Here is a 24,139-nt window from a genome sequence, read left to right as displayed (position 1 = left end):
CTCTTTATTAACCAATGGCAGCCACACATTCACAGCATACAGAAAGACCATCCCATAGCAGTGTTTGAATGAGTCTCAATCTTAGAGAGTAAAGTGAAATCCTCAGAGAAAGAGAGACATCTTTCTTGATATTTTCTCTCCTTCATGTTTATTCTTTTGGCAGTTGTAGCATATTTTGTTTTTGTTTCATGAAAAGTTCTAGGTGTTTTCTGAGGAATCTCTTTCTCCTGTGCAGGTCTCACATTGCTCAGTCTGTCCTGCCCTCCATGAAGCAGAAAAAAGAACCCTGGATGGTGAAAGGAAAGGAGCCATTAGCAAAGGATCTAGGTGTGTTAGAGGGTCTGAAGAAGGGGTGAAGGGATGGGAAAGTGCACAAGTAACAGGACATGAAATTGGTTTGGCCACATTCTATTTTATATTCTATTTATATAGCATCTCAGGGATTCTAAAAAATTCCCTGAGAATAATCTCAGGATTATCCTATTGTAGTCATTGGAAGTCTGTGTATGTAATTATTATTAGTCACGGAGAAATACAGTTTTATTTGACTGTCCATGGGAGTGATGCTGGCTGTCTTTCATTCCCATCGCTGGCTGTGTTCTTTTATCCAATATTAAGTGATTTCATTTCTATAATTTTACTATGGTGGTTACTTAGAACCATTTAAACTACTTGGTTTCTCCTGCATGCAGAGTTTTGGGAGCATCCTTTAGTTCCTTCAGGTTCTGTGTCTTTTAGGGTACTTTCTCTATTTGGTTTGCATGTATTTTATTGAGCATTTTTGCATCTATGTTCCTGCAGGAAATTGGTTTGTAATTCTCTGTTGTTGACTCTGTGTGATTTCAGTTTGATGGCGACTATGGTCTCATAAAATGAATTTGGCACTGTTCTTTCTGTTTCTATTTTGTGGAGCAAAGAGAGGAGTATTTGTATTAGCACTTTTTTGAGTGTCTGGGAGAATTCGGTGCAAAACCATATGGCCCTGGGCTTTTTCGTTGGGAGACTTTTAATGATTGTGTCTATTTCCTTTGGGGTTATAGGTTTATTTAAATTGTAGGTCCAGATTTAAAATGGTAAGTGGTGTCTATTGAGAAAACCACTCATTTCTTTTAGTTTCTAATTATTGGACTATAAGTTTTTAAACAATGACCCAATGATTCTTTCAATTTCCTTTGTCCTATTGATACATCCCCCTTCTCGTTTCTGATTTTGTTAATTTGGACATAATTTCTACATCTTTTTGTTAGTGTGCTTAGGGGTTTGTCTATCTTGTTGATTCTTCCTAAAGAACTAATGTTAGCACTCTGAACATCCCCTTGGGGCTGCCCAGTGTCCTGACGTCTTTCTATGTAAAAGCTCCATTAAGAAAAACCCCCTCCTTCTTCCTTTCTTCCTCCCTCCGTTTCTCACCATGATGTAGTGCACACCTCTGCTTTCCATCTTTCCTTCTCTTTCTCTCTCACTCTGTCTCTCTGTACCCTCTCCCTTCCTCCATTAATAATAAAAAACTCTCCACATCAGTGTCATGTCTGCCTGGTGTGAGTAACCTGCCACCATGCTGCAGCCCACAGGGTCCGTTTCCCTCTTGCCTGGGGCTCTCTGGCCCAACCCACCAAGACCTCTCTTATTATAACAGCTTATCATAACAACCAACTCTTTGTTTCATTGATTCTTTGCAATGTTTTCCTTCTTTTTATTTTATTGATTTCAGTATTCAGTTTGTTTTCTGCTATCTACTTTTGCATGAACTTGCTTCTTTTTGTTCTAGAGCTTTCAGGTGTGCTGTCAAGTTGCTAGTATGTGGTCTTTATGTAGGCACTTAATTCTATGAACGTCCTTCTTAGCACCATTTTCATTGTGTCTTATAAGTTTGGGTATAAAGTATGCTATGGAGTCCAGCTCCAAGGCTCTACACACAGGGTTCATAGAATAAACCATAGCGTAGCAAAAACTAATTTTGGACTTTATTTATTATGGAATAAATTTACACACAAACTATTTGGGTCATGCTCTTTTATTATTCTGCTTCAACTTTTTCTTCACAGCTGATATACACATTTAATAGCAATTTTCGGCAGTAAAAAAGGTTAGAGAAAACTCTTGTCAGGGTCTTAAAGCATTTCTTGTATAAGTGATAAGAAACACAGGCAGCATAAGCTTGCCAGCTATTGATAGTGGGTGGCTGCAGCTGTGGATGTAAAAGTGAGGTTTCTGCCTGTACACTGTCTTCCTAAGGATATAAGCCTAAGAATTTAGAAGGGTAGAAGGCCAAACTATTAACAGATCTAAAGAAAAAGTAAAGAAATAGTGTACTACTCTACATTTCTTAAGTGTATTTAACATTATAAGCTAACATTAAGTGGCAAAACTTCAGTTTCTTTTGAGAACTTCCAGCAGGAGAGAACAGCTGGGAGCCTTATGCAAATAACCAATGGGTGGAATGGTGTCTGTGGGTAACCATAGCCACCTGTGTAAATCAGATGGGGAAGTGAGCAGCTTTGATTCACATCAGTGCTTTTGTCAAAGGCTGGCTAGCAGAAAAAAAAAAAAAAAGTGTCAGATTTAAAAAAAAAAAAAAATGTTTTCTGTCCTGTAGCCAGAGCATGGAGGGAACTTTGTAACTTTTTTGTTCAATGCTATGAAGCCAGGCCATCTCCCTGTAATTCTGGCCATCTATGTAGCTTTTCTCACTGTAACTAGGCATAAAGCTATTTTTCTCTCACATGGTTAGCCAGTTAACAGCTTTTTACTGTTAATCATGGAAATATCAGGACTTGAACATAGACATGGGTTAACTGAGCCTGATATCTTGTATCATATAAAATGTTAACTACTAAGGGGTCAGAGCAGATAAACACTGTGAGTCTTGTTATCAGCTGCCATTGGTGGAAGTACAGGGCAATTCAGTATCTGTTGGACCTTGATTTAACAGAGCCAGACACTTTGTAATTTCATCTTCCAGCTTAACTGTGAAAGTCTTGTTTGTGATCTATCCATAGAGACTCCTGGTCTGGCCAAATTGCCTTGTAAGTAAGCTAATTATAGAGAACAGGCTTCTAAGTTTCTCACTATTATGTGTAACAAAGACTGAACAATGAGAGCTTGTTTTATTTACCAGAAATACACAGTGTAGGGAGAAGTATGTATGATCACATCATTAAAAAGGCCCTTGGTGCCTTTCTTTCCTACCCATTTCTCCTTAATTTGTTTTTGTTATTCAAATTTCTTTAGCTCACTCTTATGGCGCTGGATTCAATAAGAATTGGGAGTCTGCATCTTCCTCTCCTTCTAGTTTTCCTGCTAATGCTGTTCTTCTTTTCTCTTTACTCTTGGTCTTGGTGTGACACACCTGCCCATTACTGTAGTGAGCCATTTCTTCCTGTTTCCTTTAGAAGTTTATTGTAAAATCTGTTGAAGTTTGTCTAATTACATTTCAGTTTTCTACTGGGAATTTCTTATCACAGGGATTTGGTATTATGTGAGTTCCTTCCCTTTTTTCCTTCCTTCCTTTTTTCTTTCTTTATTTCTAGTATTCTTGGTGGTAAAATTACTAGTATTAATGTACTTCCTTCTAGGTAGAAATTGTTGTTTACAGGTTTTGTGTGTTGGATATAGTTTAGTACCCCACCGCTCTCTATTTGTCAATTTCTTTACATAATGTGATACTATGTTCCCCAATATATTGTACACCCTAATAAACTTATCTGGGGTTAGAGAAAGGAACAGCCACTAGATATAGAAGCCAGAAAATGGTGGTGCACACCACCATTTAATCCTAGCATTCTGAAGGCAGAGACCTGTCTGGAGCTCTGTGAGTTCTAAATATATCCTTCTGTGTTCTCCTGTGTATAGGAATGTGAACAGATTTCCGGTATTATTTTGATTTGGGGGTCTTTTAATGTGGTTTTGCATTGTTCAGAACAGAGTTGATTTAATTTTAACTTTGTATTTTTGATACCTTGATGTGAAATTTCAGCAAGAATTCCAGATTTTGGTCAAGAAATAGAAATTCAGAGAAGAACAACAAGAACAATGAATGCTTCTCTGGGAAATGCTCCCAAGGTCAGTGTCATGTTTACATTTTTTGAAGTTTGTTTTTATTATTGAAACCATTGAAGACTTTAATTCTCTACCTCTGGTATTGTTATCTAAAGTGTTTTTTTTTTTATGATTTATCTTTTTCTTCTCTGGTAATCAAGAGTAAGATTGTACATCTTTCACATATATAGCACAGCCTTTTCTCCTTATATTTTCATTCCATGTTTTACTTTGAGGGCATAAATTTTCATAGACTGAAGACATGACATTGTGGAAGAGAATATATTGCAAATGGTATTCAAAGAATATACTGATGGCCGGTATCTACATAGGAAGGAAGTTCTCATGTGCCAGGTCATCTTTCCAGAACCAGCCTTATGAATGTGGACATGCAAATACATGGACTTTTTTGGTGACATCACTGAGCAATTTATGGAAAAGTAGAATTGGAAGAGATTCACTGTCTTGAATACCAATAGTAAATATATCAGCACCATAGAGAGTATGGATGATGGAAGGAATATAGCTGGAGAGCTTTTCTCTCCAGGTCCTGCCAAATCCTGCCAGTCCCGGAGCCCACTTATAAAATAAACACACAGACGCTTACATTATTTAAACTGCTTGGCCATTATCTCAGGCCTATCATTGTCTAGCTTTTACTCTTATATTTAGCCATTTCTATTAATCTATACTTTGCCACATGGCTCGTGGCTTACTGGTACCTTACATCTTGCTTGTCCTGGCTGCTGCTTCAGGCAGTCTCTCCCTCTGCCTTCCTGTTCCCTCAATTCTCCTCTCTGTTAGTCCCGCCTATACTTCCTGTCTGGCTACTGGCCAGTCAGTGTTTATTTATACAGAGCAATATCCACAGCACTTCCCCTTTTCTTCTTTTTCAAAAAGGAAGGTTTTAACTTTAACATAAGTAAAATTACATATAACAAAACAATTATCGAGCAAGAATTACAGTTGCAATATTAAAGAAGATATCCTATCTAGCTTATATTTGTGAGTTTAAGGTTTTATATCTAACTTATCTTTTATCATAACTAAGGAAAATTTTAAGTATTTAGTTTTTAACCACATCAAAGACCTCAGAAGGATATAATACTACCTGAGAAATGGGAGAAGGATGCAAGCAACTTTCAGGAGTCTTGTATGGTAGACAGAGTCAGCTGGCAGCCTGGACAGTCATCCAAAGTTCTCTTGTAAAGTTGGGGCATCTGTCCTCAGCCCACAGGACTAGAGTCTCTCAGTTATTTTTTGTGTGTGTGTGTGTCCTGTAGAATGTCTGGCAGTTTTTGGTTTTTTTTTTTTTTTTGTGTGTGTGTGTGTGTTGTTGTTGTTGTTGTTGTTGTTGTTTGTGAAGCAGGAACCTAAAGGACCATTTTGTCAAGCAAAGTTTAGTGGTCACCTTTTCATGGGTCCTGCATGTCCAGTCGATCAAGCAGTCTAGGCAAGAACAGTCTCTTGTCCAAATGGCTATTTTTGCCAAGAAGAAGATAAACTCCATATAGAGTGTCTTCGATGCCCATCCTCCTCTCTGAAGTAAATCTGGTGCTGCCAAGAGCAGACATGTCTCACTGTTCAGAAAGTCTACATTTTTAAAAATATTTTAAATGCCACATTCTGTAAGTCTTTGAAGTATTTGAAAATTACTTATCCATCTGAAATATATCTATGTATACCTAGAAGACTTAACTAACATGGCCATAAGTATGATTATCATAGATGACTAATTATTAATCTACTTAATTATCCATTCTAATCTAAATGAGTTACATAAACATAATACCTCAAACGACAATAGAAATATATATACAGTATAACATTAAGTTTAAACTTGTATCAATAAACTAAAATATATACCAATGTAAAACATTTTAAACATAAACTAAAATCTATACCAAATGTAAAACATTTTAAACAAGTTGTTTTTTAATAGTAGGTCTATTAATCTACCCTTTTATCCTATCATATCTATATCCTCTATATCTATATCATATCCCTTTTCGTTAGAAAGAGATTGTATTTTTAATCAACCTGGTTTAAATAAAAATATTGTTCTTTTTTCTGTCCCACACCAGAGACAAAAGAATCTTTTAACCTTTTATTTTAGAAATATGTCTGGGTTTAGAGAGGGAGTGAGCCGATTCCATCTCCAAAGCCAGCTTGGTATATTTGGGAATTTGGGTGTAGCTTCTCTTACTACTTCCTGCTGGAAGGGGGACACTGTATCTTATGGGGACACAAAGAAAATTTTAGGATTATGGAATAGTTCGTGAGGGTGTATCATCTGAGCCAGTTGCCTTGAAACAGTTCTGGGTGTTGGGTCATCTGGGCCATGGTGTCATCGGAGACCTTTCAGGTGGTCTTGGCTGGTCAAACCTGATGTATCTTAATCTGGAAGAAATCCATAGCCTCTGACTTTCTGTGGAAACAAAAGCAGAGCCTCCTTTCCAAAGCAACATATCCTTACATCCAAATTCTGAAGTCAAGGTACCTTTAAAGTTTACATTTTGGCATAACTCAACAGCTTTTACAACCAAATGTTTTTCTATAGTTATGAATATCAAAGACAACATAATCCAGATTCTCTGTGTGATAGCCATCTTTATGTAGCTTATTACCTTTACTGTTTTTTTAAAGACTTTGTTTTTAAAAACTATTTGTTTATATAACTGTATATATTTATTTTTGTCCTCTTTCAAGCCTATGTACATTTTTACATACATTGTAAACTATTCCATCTGAATCAGTCTTATTGTGAACCTATTGCTTTAAACTGCAGCATTCTAAGACTGAAACGGCTCTGTGGCTGCTGGCTCTGCCCACTTCAGCTTCCCAACATGGCTGGTACATTTTCTGCCAGCTCTGGGAGCCATCAACTCTCAGAAATAGTGGATCTATGTTTCTATCAAAGCAGCGTATAGCCCAGAAACCTCTTTTTGTTTTGTACTAGCAAAGGCTAAATCCATCACACAGCTTAAGGTGCCACTTGCAGAGGCCTCATTCCCGCCATAGGGCAGGTCGAGCACGCCCGCCAGGAACTCACCATAGTAGATAGTAGGTCAAACACGCAGGCTGCCGCTAACTTGAAAGAGACAACTAGGAACTGTTTTTAGCTCTGTTTTAGAATCTTTTTACTCAGGTTTTAGGTGGAAAGTCTTGCCAACACGTTGGGTGCCATTTGTAGCTGGTGAGCTTTTCTCTCCGGGTCCTGCCAAGTCTTGCCAGTCCCGGAGCCCACTTATAAAATAAACACACAGACGCTTACATTATTTAAACTGCTTGGCCATTATCTCAGGCTCTAGCTTTTACTCTTATATTTAGCCATTTCTATTATCTATACTTTGTCACGTGGCTCATGGTTTACTGATACCTTACATCTTGCTAGTCCTGGCTGCTGATCCAGCAGTCTTTCCCTCTGCCTTCCTGTTCCCTCAGTTCTCTTCTCTGTTAGTCCTGCCTATACTTCCTGTCTGGCTATGTGTTCTCCATATTTTTATGCTCACAGCATGATGCATTATTCACCTGCATTCCTGAGTTCAATACGAAACGAAGCCTTTGCACTGGAGACAAACACTGTAATGAACTGCCATGTGTGTAGAGAAAATTAAATTATATTTCTCTGCAGGAACAGCAAGTGCCTTTACCTCTGAGCCATTTCTTTAACTCCATGGTTTACATTCCTGTTGTATATTTGTGAGGCAGATAATGTAGAACCTTGCATCTTTTAGCTTTTGATAAAGGAAGGAAGAATTAAAAATGACACTTAACTATGTAGCCTAAAATCCTGTTAGATGATAAGCTCAAATATTGAAGCAAAGAATAAATTTGAAATGAAAAGATTTGAATTTTCCATTGATCCAATCTCATGAGTTCAAAATTAATGAAGAATTAGTGTGGGTCTCACAAAACTCAATACATTTGTTTCAATCCGTGTAGACATTTCTACTTGATCTAGATGCATTGTCACACACATTCCATTTTTTATACAATATTTCTAACTGTTCTGTAGTGAAACACCATATAGAATTCATGAAATTGTTATTATCTGAACTGTTATGTCAATTTTTAGAAAAATTTACATAATATTCTATTTCTGACTTTTCTATTTACTTCTTGGTTATGAAAATTTTGTCATAAAATAACTGCACCAAATATTTGAGTCTGTGTATTGTTTGGAACATTAGATGTATACACTGATGTTACACACCTTACTATTTAAAGAAAACACTCTTTATTTTTATTCTTATATGAGTTATGCATTCCAAATTCTCTATCTTGGTTTTAGAAAGGTTGCAGCATTGCACCTAGGTCTCAGGATCTCAACTGAACATGTTAGAATATAATATGGTGTGGCCTAGCTACAGATAGGATCAATACAGTGTTCGTAGTTGAGTTGGATTGTAGAATTTGGAAGTACAGTTCAGTTTAGCTAATCATAAGTTAACCATCTGAGACTGATCCAGGGAATCTTCTTTGATATTAACACATACTTTGTAAAGGTAAATTTCTGCATGTGGACCTCACGTGTGTTATGTTCCCTAAAAGTTTGCCAATTGTGATACTATTAATGTCATCCTCTTCATAGAGATAGATAGTACAGTATAGCCTGTGGCCATTTTACTCTTAGTATAATTAAATTTCAGTTTTAGTTTATGTATGTGGGTATAATTGCCAGAACATATTAGTGTGTGCTATATCCAGTCTGTATAGTTCAAAAGTGAGCTTGGGATCTCACGGAATTGCTGTTAGAAATCTGTTGTGTAGTACCACCAGGGCTCTGGGAACCCAACTACGTTTTAAAGGACTAAAAATCATTACAGAATCCAAATAGCAGAGACCATTTTCAAATGTGCTGGTTGTGGCAAATCCTTTATCTGCTGTTCACATCTTAGAAAACATCAGCGAATTCAAGCAGGAGAGAGACCTTAAGAATGAATGTAAGCAATGTAGTAAGTTGTTCATTGCATTGTCTATGGTAGAACAGCAGTGATAACATCTATCACAGTTCTGTAGCCCTGCAGAAAACTTTGTCTTTGAACAACTGCCATGCCTCATCAGTGTCACAGATGTGTCTCTAATTCTTTAGGGTCTTTTATTTAGGAATGCCTATTGTATAGCAGCAATGGTATATAGGTATTTTTCTCTTGCAGTGTCTGTTAACATTCAGGGATGTGGCTGTGGATCTCTCGAAGGAGGAATGGGAATGTCTAGATTGTGCTCAGAGGGCACTGTACATGGATGTAATGTTGGAGAATTACAAAAATCTAGTCTTTGTAGGTAAGAATGCTCTTCTCTAGAATTCCTGATTCAATCATTTTAATTTACAATCTTTGTTTATATGTAATCTCTCTGAACTGTCTAGAAACTCCCAGAAATAAGGAAAATTCTGGTTATCAACATAGCTTTTTCATGGTGCCCCCTGTACATTTTTCTCTGTTCTATAGGAGCAGAAATAGTGCTATATTCTGTGTGATCTCTCCAGCTCTCCCCTCTAGTTTTTAAAGAAAACTTCAAAGTTCAAAGGAAACTGAATATTCAGAGCATGAAGTAAATTGCAGTACACTCAATAATTGGATTATTGTGACTATACTATTGGATTTAATTACTTCCCTATTTCTGATTTTTACAGTTCAGGAGGTTTTAAGTGAAAATTGATGTGTTGGTAGTTAGCATGGGTTTTTGTTTGCTTCATTTATGTATTCAGTTTTTGATATGTGTTCTCTATGTTTAGCCCCGAGAAGGCATAATTTTAATCCTAGCAGTATGGAGGCAGAAACAAAACTATATGGTGTGTTCTATCCCTACCTTGGTTACCATATGTGTTCCTAGCTGACCAAAGCGATCCAGTGTGGCTCTCTCAAAAATGTATACAGGAAAATAGATAAACATTATTCATATGCTCTTTCAAAGTACTTCCCTGATTATTGCTTGCACTTATTTGTCCTATGTTCTGCAAGGTACTCAGTTTAGATGAAGAAGAAAGCGATAGTCCATCCTTTTGGTTTGACATAGGTCACACTGGAGTTTCTTCTGAGCATCTATTTAATGATGTGAGACAGAATAGATCTCTGGTGAGAGCTCTATTCCTGAGATTTGGAGGTTTATATGTAATAGAAAAACTTAAGGTAATCAGTCATCAAATCACTTACTCGTTCTTTAATTCCTGTTTTCCCTCCTTGTGGCAATTTTCCAGGTCAAAATCAAAGAGTCCAGAAAGAACACAAAAATACAGAGCTTGATAAATCTTTAGACTGTCAACATGAACTCACACTGAAAGGAACCAATAGTGGAAAGAAAGCATATCAAAGCAGGAAAGGTAGAAACTGTTTCAAGACAGACTCAAGCCTTAAGAGACATCACAGAACTCATACTAGACAGAAACCCTATAAATGTACAAAATGTAGTAAATCCTTTACACGTTTGTCACAACTCAAACTACATTGCAAATTCCATTGTGGAGAAAAATCTTACACATGTACAGACTGTTCTAAGTTCTTTTACCAGATTTCAGAATTTAAAAGACATTTGCATCAGAAAATTTGTGCTGAAGAAAAACCTTACGCATCTGGTGAATATGATAAATTCTTTACCCAGAAAATGAATCTTAGAACTCATCGGAAAAATCGTACTGAACAGAAACCTTATAAATGTATTGAATGTGATAAATCCTTTACCACTGCCTCGCATCTTAGAACTCATCAGAGAATGCATACAGGAGAGAAACCTCACAAATGCAATGAATGTGGTAAGTCCTTTACTCGGAAAGACCGTCTTAGAAGACATCAGAAAATTCATACAGGAGAGAAACCTTATAAATGCAATGAATGTGACAAATCCTTTACCCTGAAAAGCAATCTTAGAACTCATCAGAGAATTCATTCAGGAGAGAAACCTTACAGATGCAGTGAATGTGATGAATCCTTTACTCGTAAAGACCGTCTTAGAACTCATCAGAGAATGCATACAGGAGAGAAACCTTACAAATGCAATGAATGTGATAAATCCTTTATCAGTTGCACCGAACATAGAATACATCAGAGAATGCATACAGGAGTGAAACTTTACAAATGTAGTGAATGCGATAAATCCTTTACCCATAGAGGTATTTTTAATACTCATCAGAGAATTCATACAGGAGAGAGACCTTACAAATGTATTGAATGTGACAAATCTTTCATCCGGAGAATCCATCTTACATATCATCAGAGAATTCATACAGGAGAGAAACCTTATAAATGCAGTGAATGTGGTAAATCTTTTAACGACAGAGGCAGTCTTAATACTCATCAGAGAATGCATACGGGAGCGAAACCTTACAAATGTGTTGAATGTGACAAATCCTTTACCACTTCCTCACATCTTAGAACTCATCAGAGAATTCATACAGGAGAGAAGCCCTACAAATGCAGTCAATGTGACAAATCCTTTACAAGTGGCACAGACCACAAAAGACATGAGAGAATTCATACAGGACAAAAACCTTACAAATGCAGTGAATGTGATAAATCCTTTACACATAGAAGCAGTCTTAGTATACATCAGAGAATGCATACAGGAGAGAAACCTTACAAATGTAGTGACTGTGACAAATCTTTTACCACTGCCTCACATCTTAGAATTCATCAGAGAATTCATACAGGAGAGAAACCTTACAAATGTAGTGAATGTGATAAATCTTTTACCCGTAGAGGCAGTCTTAGTACTCATCAGAGAGTGCATACAGGAGAGAAACTTTACAAATGCAGTGAATTTGACAAATCTTTTCTTGAGAAAGACCATCTTAAAACTCATCAGAGTATAAATACAGGAGAGAAACCTTACAAATGCAGTGAATGTAACAAATCCTTTACCCTGAAAAGCTATCTTAAAATTCATCAGAGAATTCATACAGGAGAGAAACCTTACAAATGCAGTGAATGTGACAAATCCTTTATTGCAATATTCAGTCTTACTGCTCATCAGAAAATTCATAGAGGAGACAAACCTTACAAATGTAGTGAATGTGACAAATCTTTTACTCGGAAAGACCATCTTAGAACTCATCAGAGAATGCATACAGGAGAGAAACCTTACAAATGCAGGGAATGTGATAAATCCTTTACCCTGAAAAGCTATTTTAGAATTCATCAAAGAATTCATACAGGAGAGAAACCTTACAAATGCAGTGAATGTGACAAATCCTTTATCAGGACATTCAGTCTTACTACTCATCAGAAAATTCATAGAGGAGACAAACCTTACAAATGTAGTGAATGTGACAAATCTTTTACTCGGAAAGACCATCTTAGAACTCATCAGAGAATGCATACAGGAGAGAAACCTTACAAATGCAGGGAATGTGATAAATCCTTTACCCATATAGGCAGTTTCCATAGTCATCAGAGAATTCATACAGGAGAGAAACCTTACAAGTGTATTGAATGTGACAAATCCTTTACAACTGCCTCACATCTTAGAACTCATCAGAGAATTCATACAGGAGAGAAACCTTACAAATGCAGTGAATGTGACAAATCCTTTGTCAGTTGCACAGAATGTAGAAGACATCAGAGAATTCATACCGGAGAGAAACCTTACAAATGCAATGAATGTGATAAGTCCTTTACCACTGCCTCACATCTTAGACTTCATCAGAGAATTCATGCAGGAAGGAAACCTTAGAAAGGCAGTAAAGGTGACAAATCCTTTATGAAAACTACCGTAAAATTCATCTTAAAATTCATGCAGAAGATAAACCTCACAATGCAGCAAATGTGACAAATCCTTATCTATAAAGGCAAACTTAGAACTCATCAGATAATACATACAGGAGAGAAATTTTACAAATGCCATGAATGTGAGTTCACCTCAAAAGCTATCTTAGAACTTATTAGAGAAATCATACAGGAGAGAAACCTTAAAATGCACTGAATGTGACAAATCCTTTAGCAAGAAAGGCCATTTGAGACCTCAGTAGATAATCTATAAAAGAGAGAAACCGTACCAATGTTGTGAATGTGACAGAGCCTTCATCAGTTGCTCAGACCATAGAAAACATCAGCAAATCCATACAGGAGAGAAACCCTACATATGAATTGGATGTGAAAAATCTTTTACATGTGCCCTCATCTCTTAGAAGAAATTATAATGTTCATACACAAGAGAAACCTTACCAATGTATTAAATGCAAGAAATCTGCCACAAAATCACCTGAGAACACACCAAAGTGTTTATACAGGTGAGAAAGTTTACCATGACTATATGAGAAAAAGCCTTTACTGTCTCTCAAGTCTCAACATAAAATTATGAAAGCTTTTCAGTAACAATCAAATCTTAGAATATACATTTATACTGAGGGAAATTCTAAAGATGTTGAAATGTAGGAAAATTTTCATTAGAACTTTTTATACTTATGCAACCTTAAATGCTTCATAATGAAGATACAACACAGAAACCTGGAGAATGTGCTGTTAAGTAACCGTTTCCTGGTGACTGCAGGCATGTGTGTTGTATAGGAACTGAGTCAGAAAACCTCAAAAGGTTTTCAAGCGATCCCTGAAACTGACAGATTTCAGTATGCTTAAACCAAATGAAGAAATTCAGATCCTAGTCCTTGAAAAGATTTTGACAAAATGATCCACCAAGATAGGATGCTTTTTATCTAGTTGATATGCCTACAGGTGTGCGGTGTGTTCCCATTGTTATGAATGTATATGCTGTATCCCATGCTGGTTTGGAGCTTCATGATAAAAACTGTCTTTGAGTCCCCTCTTCTCCAGTAAACAACTACTTGACCCTATTTCTCAAACTAATGCTAATAAAGCTCTTGGGTTTAACAGGGTTGACTTGGTTCTCTTTTCAGTTCCCTGTTGGGATAAGTAGCTTCACAGGTATAGTGCATTTACCCAGGAAAAGTGTCTCATTAAACATGTGCTTAAGCAATTGTTCCTCCAAGCTTGATGTACAACAGATAATAGATACCAGAAAGCATTTACATCACTAAAGCAGGGAAGACTTTTTGCTCACTGCTCCAGGTTTACTACTATATTAGTACTTCATTCAGTTAAATGTGCTCCACACAGATAGAATGTAAAGCTTTGGGGTGTTGTATTATATTTTCTTTGTTCTGACAAATAAAGGCTTGCCTGGAGATCAAATGGTGGAGCCATCCACTAGTTACTCATAAGAGCATGGTAGTGGAGGATCATGCCTTTAATCCTAGCACTAGGGAGGTAGAGACAGAAATATAAGGCAGGTGGAGACCGGATCTCCTCCCACATACACACTCACCTCTAATATGTAAAAGTGATTGTAACTGCCTTGATTCTCTGATTTATTTTTAAGCTTTCGTCCTAATATCTGTCTCTGGGTTTTTATTGTTTTATGTGCCTGTCCTACTACATATCCACCATTTTATTTTATCATGTGGATGCTCAGTGGGAGTCAGAGTAGTATGCTCTGAACTTGTTTGCCCCGCATCAGGGGTCTCAACAACTGGACTATACCTGTCTTAGGTTGGCTTGCCAAAGGGTTCTTAACCTGACTATCAGCCCTTGAAGATCATTCATCCCTGGGGAGTCACCCTGGATGTGGAGGGACAGGCAATGGCCTGTGAATTTTAGAAAACCAGGCATGCATAACATCCTGTGGAGAGCTATGAGTCGGATGTATAAGAGCCATTAACACCTGTAGAGTCACCTTAGTGGCCACCCTTTGTTGCCAGATGTCCTGTAAGAGACACTTAGAAGGAGAAAGTTTAAAAGTACCACCCCACCAATCAAAATATAAGTTAAAATTCAGAAGGGATCAATCAGGCTTTTTACATCATGCTAAACATTTTCAAAGACCATAATCTCTGATCTTGTCTAATGTGATTGGAAAGGTTTGTGTTTTAGCTGTCTACATTGACTAGGAAGGCAGCTATGGGCCAATGGACTGTCAGTGGAGCAGGCTGTGAGGGTTATAAGTTTTCCTTTAAAGATGTTTTTCATCCTCATCTGCTCTTTTGTATAAAAGTAAAGCTAGCTTTTTGTGATGATGGTCTAGCATTAATTTTCTTTCAGTTTTCAGCTATATTTTTCTGTGGGGCATTAGTATAGGAATTTGTAAAGGAATTAGAGAAAGGGGGGACCCACTCACAGTGAGGAATCCATCTGGGATGCTGGATTATTCAGAATCCATACCAAAACAACTCTTCACGGAGAGATCTTTTATTAAGCAGGAAAGAAAAGTTAAAATGACTGCTTTCTGACTCAGCAGAAAAACAAGAGCAAATGACCTTGCAGGTAGAATTCTTAAGAAGAAAAGGGGAACTATGTGTTAGAATGGGCTAGCATGCAGTGGCAAAGGAGATAGAAGGGAAAGGGAAAGGGAAAGGGGACAGGAATATTTGTCCTGGAGGGACAGAACACTGCCACTGGATACAGGGATTAGAGATCTGGCACAAAAGCAAATGACAGTTTATAAAGGTAAAGGGGAAAACCCCCATGTTGGGATGAGGTGATTAATTTCAATTGGTATGTTAATCAGAAGCCCCTGTGGGACTTCAGTACTTCCATATCTGGACCTTGGGAGAAAACCTCAGGAGGATCAAGTGGTGAAAGAAGGGAATATAACCTTGGTGGTTAGCTTTAAAGATGTAATCTAATGCCTTTAGCAAGGCAGAGGCAATGGAGAGAAGGGCAAGGCTTTCCAGAACCACATGTTCCAGTGGGCTAGTGGCCTTTCAAAGAATTCAGTGCTGAATCTGTCCAGTCTTCAGGCACTGTTGGAGGAAACTCTGACTGCATGGGTTTCATTACTTGCTTATTGTTTGGCCTAGTTTTATGGCATAGGAGTTTGAATTGTTCACTTGTTTCTAGGAAGTCACCCTTTTCTTCTTGAATTCTCATTAATATTGTATCAATTTCCACAGTACTCTATAAGGTAACATTAATGTCATTGACATATATTGTAGTATCCCTTTTTCAGATCTAATTATATTACTTTTTGAGATTCAGTCTCTTATTTGATTGGTGAGGAAGAGTTTGTCACTATCTGTGTCTCTTTACTGCAAGAAGTCTGTACATTGACTCTGTCTATCTTTGAGTCTCTATATCATTAATTTCTATCCTGGGCACTGACTCTCCAAAACCCCCAGAGTAATCAATCAGATGTGATAGAGAAGGGACAATTTCTTCCTTTCTAAATGGGTCCGATGGCCCAACAGGATTAGCATTTGGTCAGGAAATAAGTTGAATTGAGGGTTGTGAATTGATTCCCCCTTAAGTCACATGTTGATCATGTGAATTCCACTGATTGTCTCATGGAACCACCTTCAGAACGACACATCCTGATTCTATTGCTAGTCATAATTTCCTTCTGCTTTAGTTAGTTTTAAAACAATAAATTCTCAATCCTTGTGGCCTTTGATTTCTGCTGCATAGGGTCAGTGAAAAATGAATTATGTCTGTTTCCTTCATCAAAGTTGATAATTTTCAACTATTGCCTCATATTTGTAGATGTAAGCACTACAAGCTGGTTTTCTGTTTATTGTCTTAATATTCTTGATGATACTGTTACTATCCTTCATTTACTTTTCATTCATCTCATTTAGCTCATTGAGTACCTGGAACTCACTCTGTAGCCCAGGCTGGCCTCGAACTCACAGAGATCTGCCTGGCTCTGCCTCCTGAATGGTGGGATTAAAGGCATGTGCCACCACCGCCCAGCTCTTTTGAATTCTTATTGTGGTAAATATCCATCATTAATTTGAGAGATTTTGGTATTTTATTTATCTAGGTCCTTTGAACAGTTTTTTGACTATTGTTTAATTTGATCATAAGAAATTTGGAGCTGTGTGTTATTTCTATATGATGGGAAAAGGCTAGAACAATTCCCCCAAATCATGAGAGGTAAACATAGCCTTAGTCCACACAATGACCAGGATGATCAGGTAGAATGATGGTAGTATTAAATGACATCTTCTCTCCCATTGTGACTCTAAAGTATTTGAGCAGTAGCAAGGAAAGAAACCATCCAAACATCAAGATTAAATATCAATTAAAATCAAGAAAAGTATTTCATATTAGATTAAATGTAATGTCAGTGTAAAAAGTGCTATGTATATATGTATGCCATAGCCATGAATATATGTAGTAATAGTATTGCAACATTCACAATGAGTCCTTAATTTTGACATATGCATTAACATGTATGTATGTGTTTATATTCACATATGTGTATTTATATGTATCTATGCCAGGAGACCCATGTCATGCATTCTTACATATGGAACTACAAAGCTGATTGCCAGAGAGGAAATCTATAACAACCAGGAAGTGAAAGGCATCACTGTAGTCATATATATTACTAATTGGGAACCTGAAAACTGCCTGGAAGAATACCTAGACACAACTCTATCCGTGTTTAGGGAGATAGGTGGTAGGATTCTGAAGGATCTGGCATAATCAGTGATTAATTCCAAGGGCATACCCTGAGAATGAAGTCTCTTCTCTCCAGCAGCCATCATGTAGTTTCTGCCATGCATTCTCCTTGATAATTATGTCTGAACATTGTCTAAGACAATGGCTCTCAACCTGTGGGTCGAAACCCTTGGAGGTTCAAACTACCCTTAATCAGGAGTCACCTAAGACTATTGGAAAACACATTTCTAATGATCTTAGGAACTGAAGGACTGCTCCTCTATCTCCAGGCAGGTCTGCTCACATGCAGATACATCCACATATGAGTACACAGAACTTTTTTAAAAGCTCACAGCTTTAGGAAAGTTGAAAAACACTTAATTTTAACATTTAGCATATAGACATCCCATTTAAAGACATATGGCTTAAATTATAATATTCTACCTATAAATGCATTCATGTGGATTTCGAGGGATCAGTATTCTCACACAAAAGTGTGCATGCAACTTAGAAAACAGGTCCACATTGAAAGGAGGAGTAAATTGGAAAGATACATTTTACCCAAGTGAACCATGTAAAGCCTTCTTAGATCATGGTAAGAATGACTCTAACTAGTTTGTCATCTAAACTAGATGTCAAATTTATTATCATTTTGAGAAAAAAACCCATAATATTTGGCAGATAGGCATGTAGTCCTCCAAGACAGTATGACACACATGGTAAATACATGTACTGTGTCTACCAGGTAAAATGAAATGAAATGTGATTTCCAGATAGAGGAATTCTGGGAGAAATCAGTGTCACACGGAATTCACCAGCGAGTCATGGAGGAATCAGGAACACAATATGGAGGAGAGGTAATGAACCACATGGCAGAATGTAGATTAATACAAATAGATTAATAAAGTGATTTTTTATTGTTCTATTATTTAATAAAACTCAAGTGTCAGATATTGGGATAAAAGATTGGTAGATCTACAGAGTAACGGAGAAACTTGCCTCTTTATGCTTCCCATATGGAAAAGGCCATGAATCTTTCCAAGCCCTCCCCTATTCCTTCCTGTGTCTCTCTATCCTAATCTGGGTCCAACAAAACCTCTATGGTTAATTCTGGTCAGCCCATTGCTAACTCCACACCCTGATTCAAGGTCAACTTTATTGGCAGTCTTGGGAGTTTCACACGGTGTAATCAAAATGTCCCACAACAGGTTAATTTATATTATTTGAGCTAGTTAGGAACATGCCCAAGCTACCTAATCAATAAATCTTTTAAGTATAATTGGATTGAAAGTGGTCTTTTCTCCAGGATCAAAAACTCCATAACACTAGGTATTTTCTACTAACCTATAACTGCTGATAGAATGTGCAATGGTGAAAAATTTTGGAGCCCCTCAAACCTTTTGTCAGAAAGTGACTGATCTGGGAATATGACTGTGTTTATATTGGAGATACTTTTCTGTTTATTTTGAGAAAATAACATCTTCCCCTGCCTTCTTCTATCAGTATGGAAACCATCCTTTTCCTGAGCTGTGAGCTTGTGAGGCTATCATTTAAAACTTCACTCTTACCTCATGATACTATATAAAGAACACAGTGCCAAGTTCCTCATTCATGCTTTTGGGGCTCTTCTTCCTCTAAACCTTATTTCATGAGGGTAACTATTGTCACCTGCCTTTCATTAATCTATTACTGTCAATCTTGCAATACCCAGCTCTCTATTCTTAGCTCCATTGAAAGCTCTTGTTCCTATCCCAAGCTCCTTTGTATAGATAGTTGGAACATCATTTGCTTATATCAAGCGGCCTTTTGTTATATATATCCCACTGTGAGTAAAGCCTAAGTATTTATTACATTTTATTTGCTACCATTCATTCTATGTGTACTTTTCTGACCCACACAGCTTTGAATCCCTTTGTCATTTTTCTTGGCTATTTTCTGTGTTCCTAGAATCTCAGAGTGTGTTTGCTTATTTCTAAATAATGAAGTATTTAATTATGCTTTCCTCCAGCACTTTGGAATTTCAAGTTTTCTAGGCAGTTCCTTGTTCTAGTTAGTGTTTTCTTTTTTGTAGGGTGAGAGAGATGGACCTAATATCACTTGTCTACACATGGATAATCATTTTGCCCAGCACTAAATGTTCAGTGCACTCTCTCTCTTCTTGGGTTGGTTTTTGATGTATTTGCCTTACTTTGTGGTTTTTTTTTTTTTTTTGTGGGATCTCTGTTCAATGTTCTATGTGTTTTTTTAATATGTAGGACCATACTCTCTTTGTCCTTGTGCCTCTGTTATCATGACATATGTTCATATCTTGTGTGATGCCCCCAGTAATAAGATTTTTAAGGATAATTTCGATATTTGTGATTTTCTTGTGTCCGTATGACTGTTTCTATATCTACTTTTGTGGAAAATATCAGTAATTGCTTATCAGATTGAATCAGTTCTGCTGATTGCTCTTAATAATATAACTATGTGCAGGATAGTTTTATGTCAACTTGACACAAGTTATCAGAGAGGAGAGAACCTCAATTTAGAAAATGCCTTCAGAAGATCTGACATAATTCTTAATTAAGGGTTGATGAGAGAGGACCCATTCCATTGGGGGTGGTGGATTAGTGGTCCTTGCTTATATAAGAAAGCAGGCTAAGCAAGCTAGGGGAAGTAAGCCAGTAAGAAAAATGACAAAGGGATTTCATGGAATACAAAGCTGTGTGGGTCAGAAAAGTACACAAAGAATGAATGGTAGCAAATAAAATGTAATAAATACTTGGGCTTTACTCACAGTGGGATATATATATATATATATATATATATATATATATATATATATCACAAAAGGCTGCTTGATATAAGCAAATATATCTTCTACATGGCTTCTGCATCAGCCCTTGACTCTAGGTCTGGCTTGTTTATGTTCCTGTACTGAATTCCTTCAATGATAAACAGTAACATTGAAATGTGGACCAAATAAACTCTACCCTACCTGACTTGCTCTTTGGTCATGATGTTTCATTGCAACAATAGAAACTCTAGCTAAGACAAACCACATACAACATTTCATTCATTAGTCAGTTTGCATGGAAGGTCATTTCTTTGTGTACCATTGCTTTTCATTTTTCTCTTAAGTGCCTTGAAATTTTCTTCATAGAAGTGAATTCAACATTTCTTGTGTTTTTCCTAGATTTTTCATAAACAACCTGAATGGCTTAAGTTTCTAAATTACTTTTCACATTTTCATTATTAATAAATACAGTAGTCAGGGGCTGGAGAGATGGCTCAGAGGTTAAGAGCACTGGCTGTTCTTCCAGAAGTCCTGAGTTCAATTCCCAGCAACCACATGGTGGCTCACAACCATCTGTAATGAGACCTGGTGCCCTCTTCTGGCCTGAAGGGATACATGCAAGCAGAACACTGTATACATAATAAATAAATAAATAAATAAATAAATAAATAAATAAATAAATACAGAGTAGTCCTTTTTGTTAGTTTTATGCTTTTCAATAATATGTGAAGCACTTAGCAAATTTAACATTTTCCTGTGGTGACTCTGGAAAGTTTTTTTGCCTGATCACATCATCATTAAAAAGGAATTTGGTGCCTTTCCTACCTGTTTCTCCTTAATTCTTTTTCTTACTCACATTTTTTCTGGAGCACATGTTATATTACTGTCCTTTTAGTTTTTCTGCTAATCCTGTCCATTTTTTCCCTGCACTGTAATGTTGTCCTCAGTATAACATACCTTCCCTTTACTGTTTTCAGCTCTGTTCCATTTCTTCCTGTTTCCTTTAGGAGTTTATCATAAAATCTCCCCTGAAGTGTGTCTTATGACATATTTTTTCTACTGGTATTTTCAGGTCATAGGGCTTTTATTTATTTTTTTTTAAATATTTTTCTGGGTAAAATTAGGGATAGTAGTTTACTTCCTTCTAGTTAGAAATGATAGTTTGCTAGTTTGTGTGTTGGAAATAATCTAGTACTCTGCAATTCTATTTATGTATTTCTTTTGTAAAATGCCTTATTTCCTGGGTTGTCATGGCTAATTTCTCTCTGATTTTTCTATGTATGCTTTGTCTCTAATTATTATCTTCTGCACAGCTTGAGTGTATGACTGTTGTCATTTTATAACCTACTTCATACGCTCTTCCTCCTCCATAATTTTTACGAGCCCATGTTTCTGGGTGCAATAATAAGGTTCATAGTGATTTTCTTTCATCACTCTAAACAGACCCTTTCATGCTCTCCTGTCTGTAGGAATTTTGACAAGATTTCTGGCATCATTTCAGTTTGGGGTATTTTTTTGTGGTTTGGGATTGATCTTAATAGAGTTGTATTATTTTAGTTTTGCATTTTTGATACTTTGAATTGAAATTTCAACAAGAATTCCAGTCTTTGTTTCTGACAGATAAACTCAGAAAGGAGCAGCAAGAAGAATGAATGCTTCAGTGGTTAATGGTCCCCAGGTCAGTGTCATGTCTACATTTCTCTGAAAATTATTTTTATTGTTGAAACCATTCAAATCTTTAATTTTCTACCACTTGCAATGTTATTGAAAGTGTTTATTTTGCTTTATTTACCTATTTTTCTTCTCTTATAGTCAAGATTATGTCTTTAAATCTTTCACCTATATAGCAGGTGACTTGTTCCATAGTATTTTTACTCGATTTTATACTGTGAGGCTATGCATTTCCATGGACTTAAGACTTGAAGTTCCAAAACAATCTATTGTAAATGATACTCAAAGAAATATATTTTTGGCCATTTTCTACGTAAGATGGACTTGTGTCTTTTTGTAATAATGAGGGAGGATGGTCTCATGTGTCACATAGTTAGTATTTTTGGAATGGTCAGTTTTCTAGAAACAAGCTTATGAACGTGGACATGCCAATACATGGACCTTTTCACTGACATCACTGATCAGTTTTAGAATAGTCAGGTGATCCTGCTTCAGACAGGATCCATCAAGTGTGCATATTTAAGCAAGGTTGACAATTACATTATTTTGAAGCATACTTTTGCTGATTATAGCTTTATATCTGAGAGTGATACTGGGATTCTGTTTGACATCAACACATATTTCATAAAGGCACATTCCTGCATCTAGATCTAAAATGTGTATGTTATATTACCAAGCTGCTGCTGAGTGCATGTCTGGGTCCATGGTCCTGCTGCAGCTGGAGCCTGTTGTGATGTTCATAGCCCATGTTAGCACCGGGGACTTTGGAACCATGCTGTGCTGAGCCAACCCAGTCCTCTGGTCCTTTAGTGGCTGGACCTGCCCCTCCCTGAATATCACAGCAGGCAAGCTGGCCCTATTCCTCAGAGGACAGATTTCCCTCCACACTATAGCCTCACCCCTCATTATAAGCATGCACCTCACCTGGAAAGCACACTAGAGCTGACCCTGGGGTTGGGGACACAGGTGAGCTGACCCTGACGACATGAGGGCCAGAAAGTGACCCTGCCTACCCCCCCCCCGTCGTGTGCCATATGGTGGCATGGGTGAGGGAAAGATGCCCCCCACCCCCGTCCACTGCTTGCTACCTGTGTCAGGTGAGAGAGCTGGCCCTGGAATAACTAGTGAGAGAACTAACCCTGCCCTACACCAACTACAACACACAGGCCCTGTATCCCACTGAGGCCTAACCTGCAGATTCCATGATACTAGACAACGACAGGGTGTCAGAGAGGAGCACCGGTGAGAGGTCATTATCAGTGGTGTGGCAGAAACCAGAGGCCTAGAATCAGATCAATGACTCTGGTAATGAACACTTCCAAGTAAAGATGAATAGACTAAAGGGTAAACTGTGTCTCAATGGGCCACACTACAGCTTCTACAAGATTCTTCTTTTCTTTTTCTTTTTGTTACTGTTACTGTGGTTATTTCTTTGTTTTTGTTGTTTTGTTTATTTCTTTGTTTTTTTGGTTTTTGGTTTTTCTTTTAAACTTGGTTTTGTTTTGGGGGGAGGTTACAAGGGCAGGGGGCAGATAGGATGCAAAGGGACAGGGAGATAAGTGGGACTGGAATGCATGGTGTGAGATCCACAAAGAGTCAATAAAAGTTTAAAAGAAGAGGAAATGAAGAAAGAACTTTTTTTTTTCAGGAAATCTGCATTGAAATGCTGCATTTATGTGACCCCAAATACATTCTACAGCTAGGATTTCTACTGTGCCAGATCTAGGAGAGTAGAAATTATTACATGACAATCCACTTCCGTGCAGTAAGTTAGGAAGCACAAATGGCCCCACTTGAAAGCAGGCACAGCTGTGTAGTGTAAATCAGTACCATTACATCAGACCACCTGTCCACTCTATCATGTCTTCAGATATAAATAGAGCTATTGACCATGTAGAAGACATGGGTTAAACTTTGCTATTTTCACCTTAAGTCCAAGACTGTGTGGGAAATTCCAAATCTGGAAAAGGTCATAATCTGTCTGTAATATTTCTTTCTCGTCATAGTCACTACTTCTCCAACAGGATTAGTGAAGTGGGTCTTCTTCAGAAAGGAGTTCATCTGAAAGACAGGGAGCATCGTACAGTGCAGTGTGCCCCTAATTAAGTCAAAAAATCTCTTCATTTTTTGTTCATCTTGTTCTCTTTAATCCCTCCCTCAAAATGCAACTTTGTTAAATGTGCCCAGGGGAGAAAAGTTAATGAAAGAACAATGACAAAATTATCATCACATTTCTAGGATTTTAATTCTTTGAAAAGAA

At 37.2% G+C, this 24,139-nt stretch overlaps 1 protein-coding gene and 1 long non-coding RNA gene across 2 annotated transcripts in view; both read left to right on the top strand.

Annotated features, from left to right (window-relative positions):
- Nucleotides 1-14,776, top strand: part of LOC114683969 (zinc finger protein 420-like) — a 28,552-nt gene extending 13,776 nt beyond the window's left edge. The window contains 5 exon segments of the mRNA XM_037202516.1: nt 236-327; nt 3,977-4,062; nt 9,198-9,324; nt 10,241-12,531; nt 12,533-14,776. Coding sequence (XP_037058411.1) covers nt 267-327; nt 3,977-4,062; nt 9,198-9,324; nt 10,241-12,531; nt 12,533-12,739 — 2,772 coding nt within the window. The 5' untranslated portion in view covers nt 236-266 and the 3' untranslated portion in view covers nt 12,740-14,776.
- Nucleotides 14,777-20,881: 6,105 nt separating this feature from the next.
- LOC119087430 lies at nt 20,882-23,847 on the top strand. The gene is made up of 2 exons (XR_005090878.1): nt 20,882-21,886; nt 23,528-23,847. It is a non-coding gene; the product is annotated as an uncharacterized LOC119087430 (long non-coding RNA).
- The last annotated feature ends 292 nt before the right edge of the window (nt 23,848-24,139 follow it).

Source organism: Peromyscus leucopus, chromosome 1 (genome assembly GCF_004664715.2).
Source record: "Peromyscus leucopus breed LL Stock chromosome 1, UCI_PerLeu_2.1, whole genome shotgun sequence".
Taxonomy (NCBI): Eukaryota; Metazoa; Chordata; class Mammalia; order Rodentia; family Cricetidae; genus Peromyscus; species Peromyscus leucopus.
This window is presented reverse-complemented; position numbering and strand designations above follow the sequence as displayed.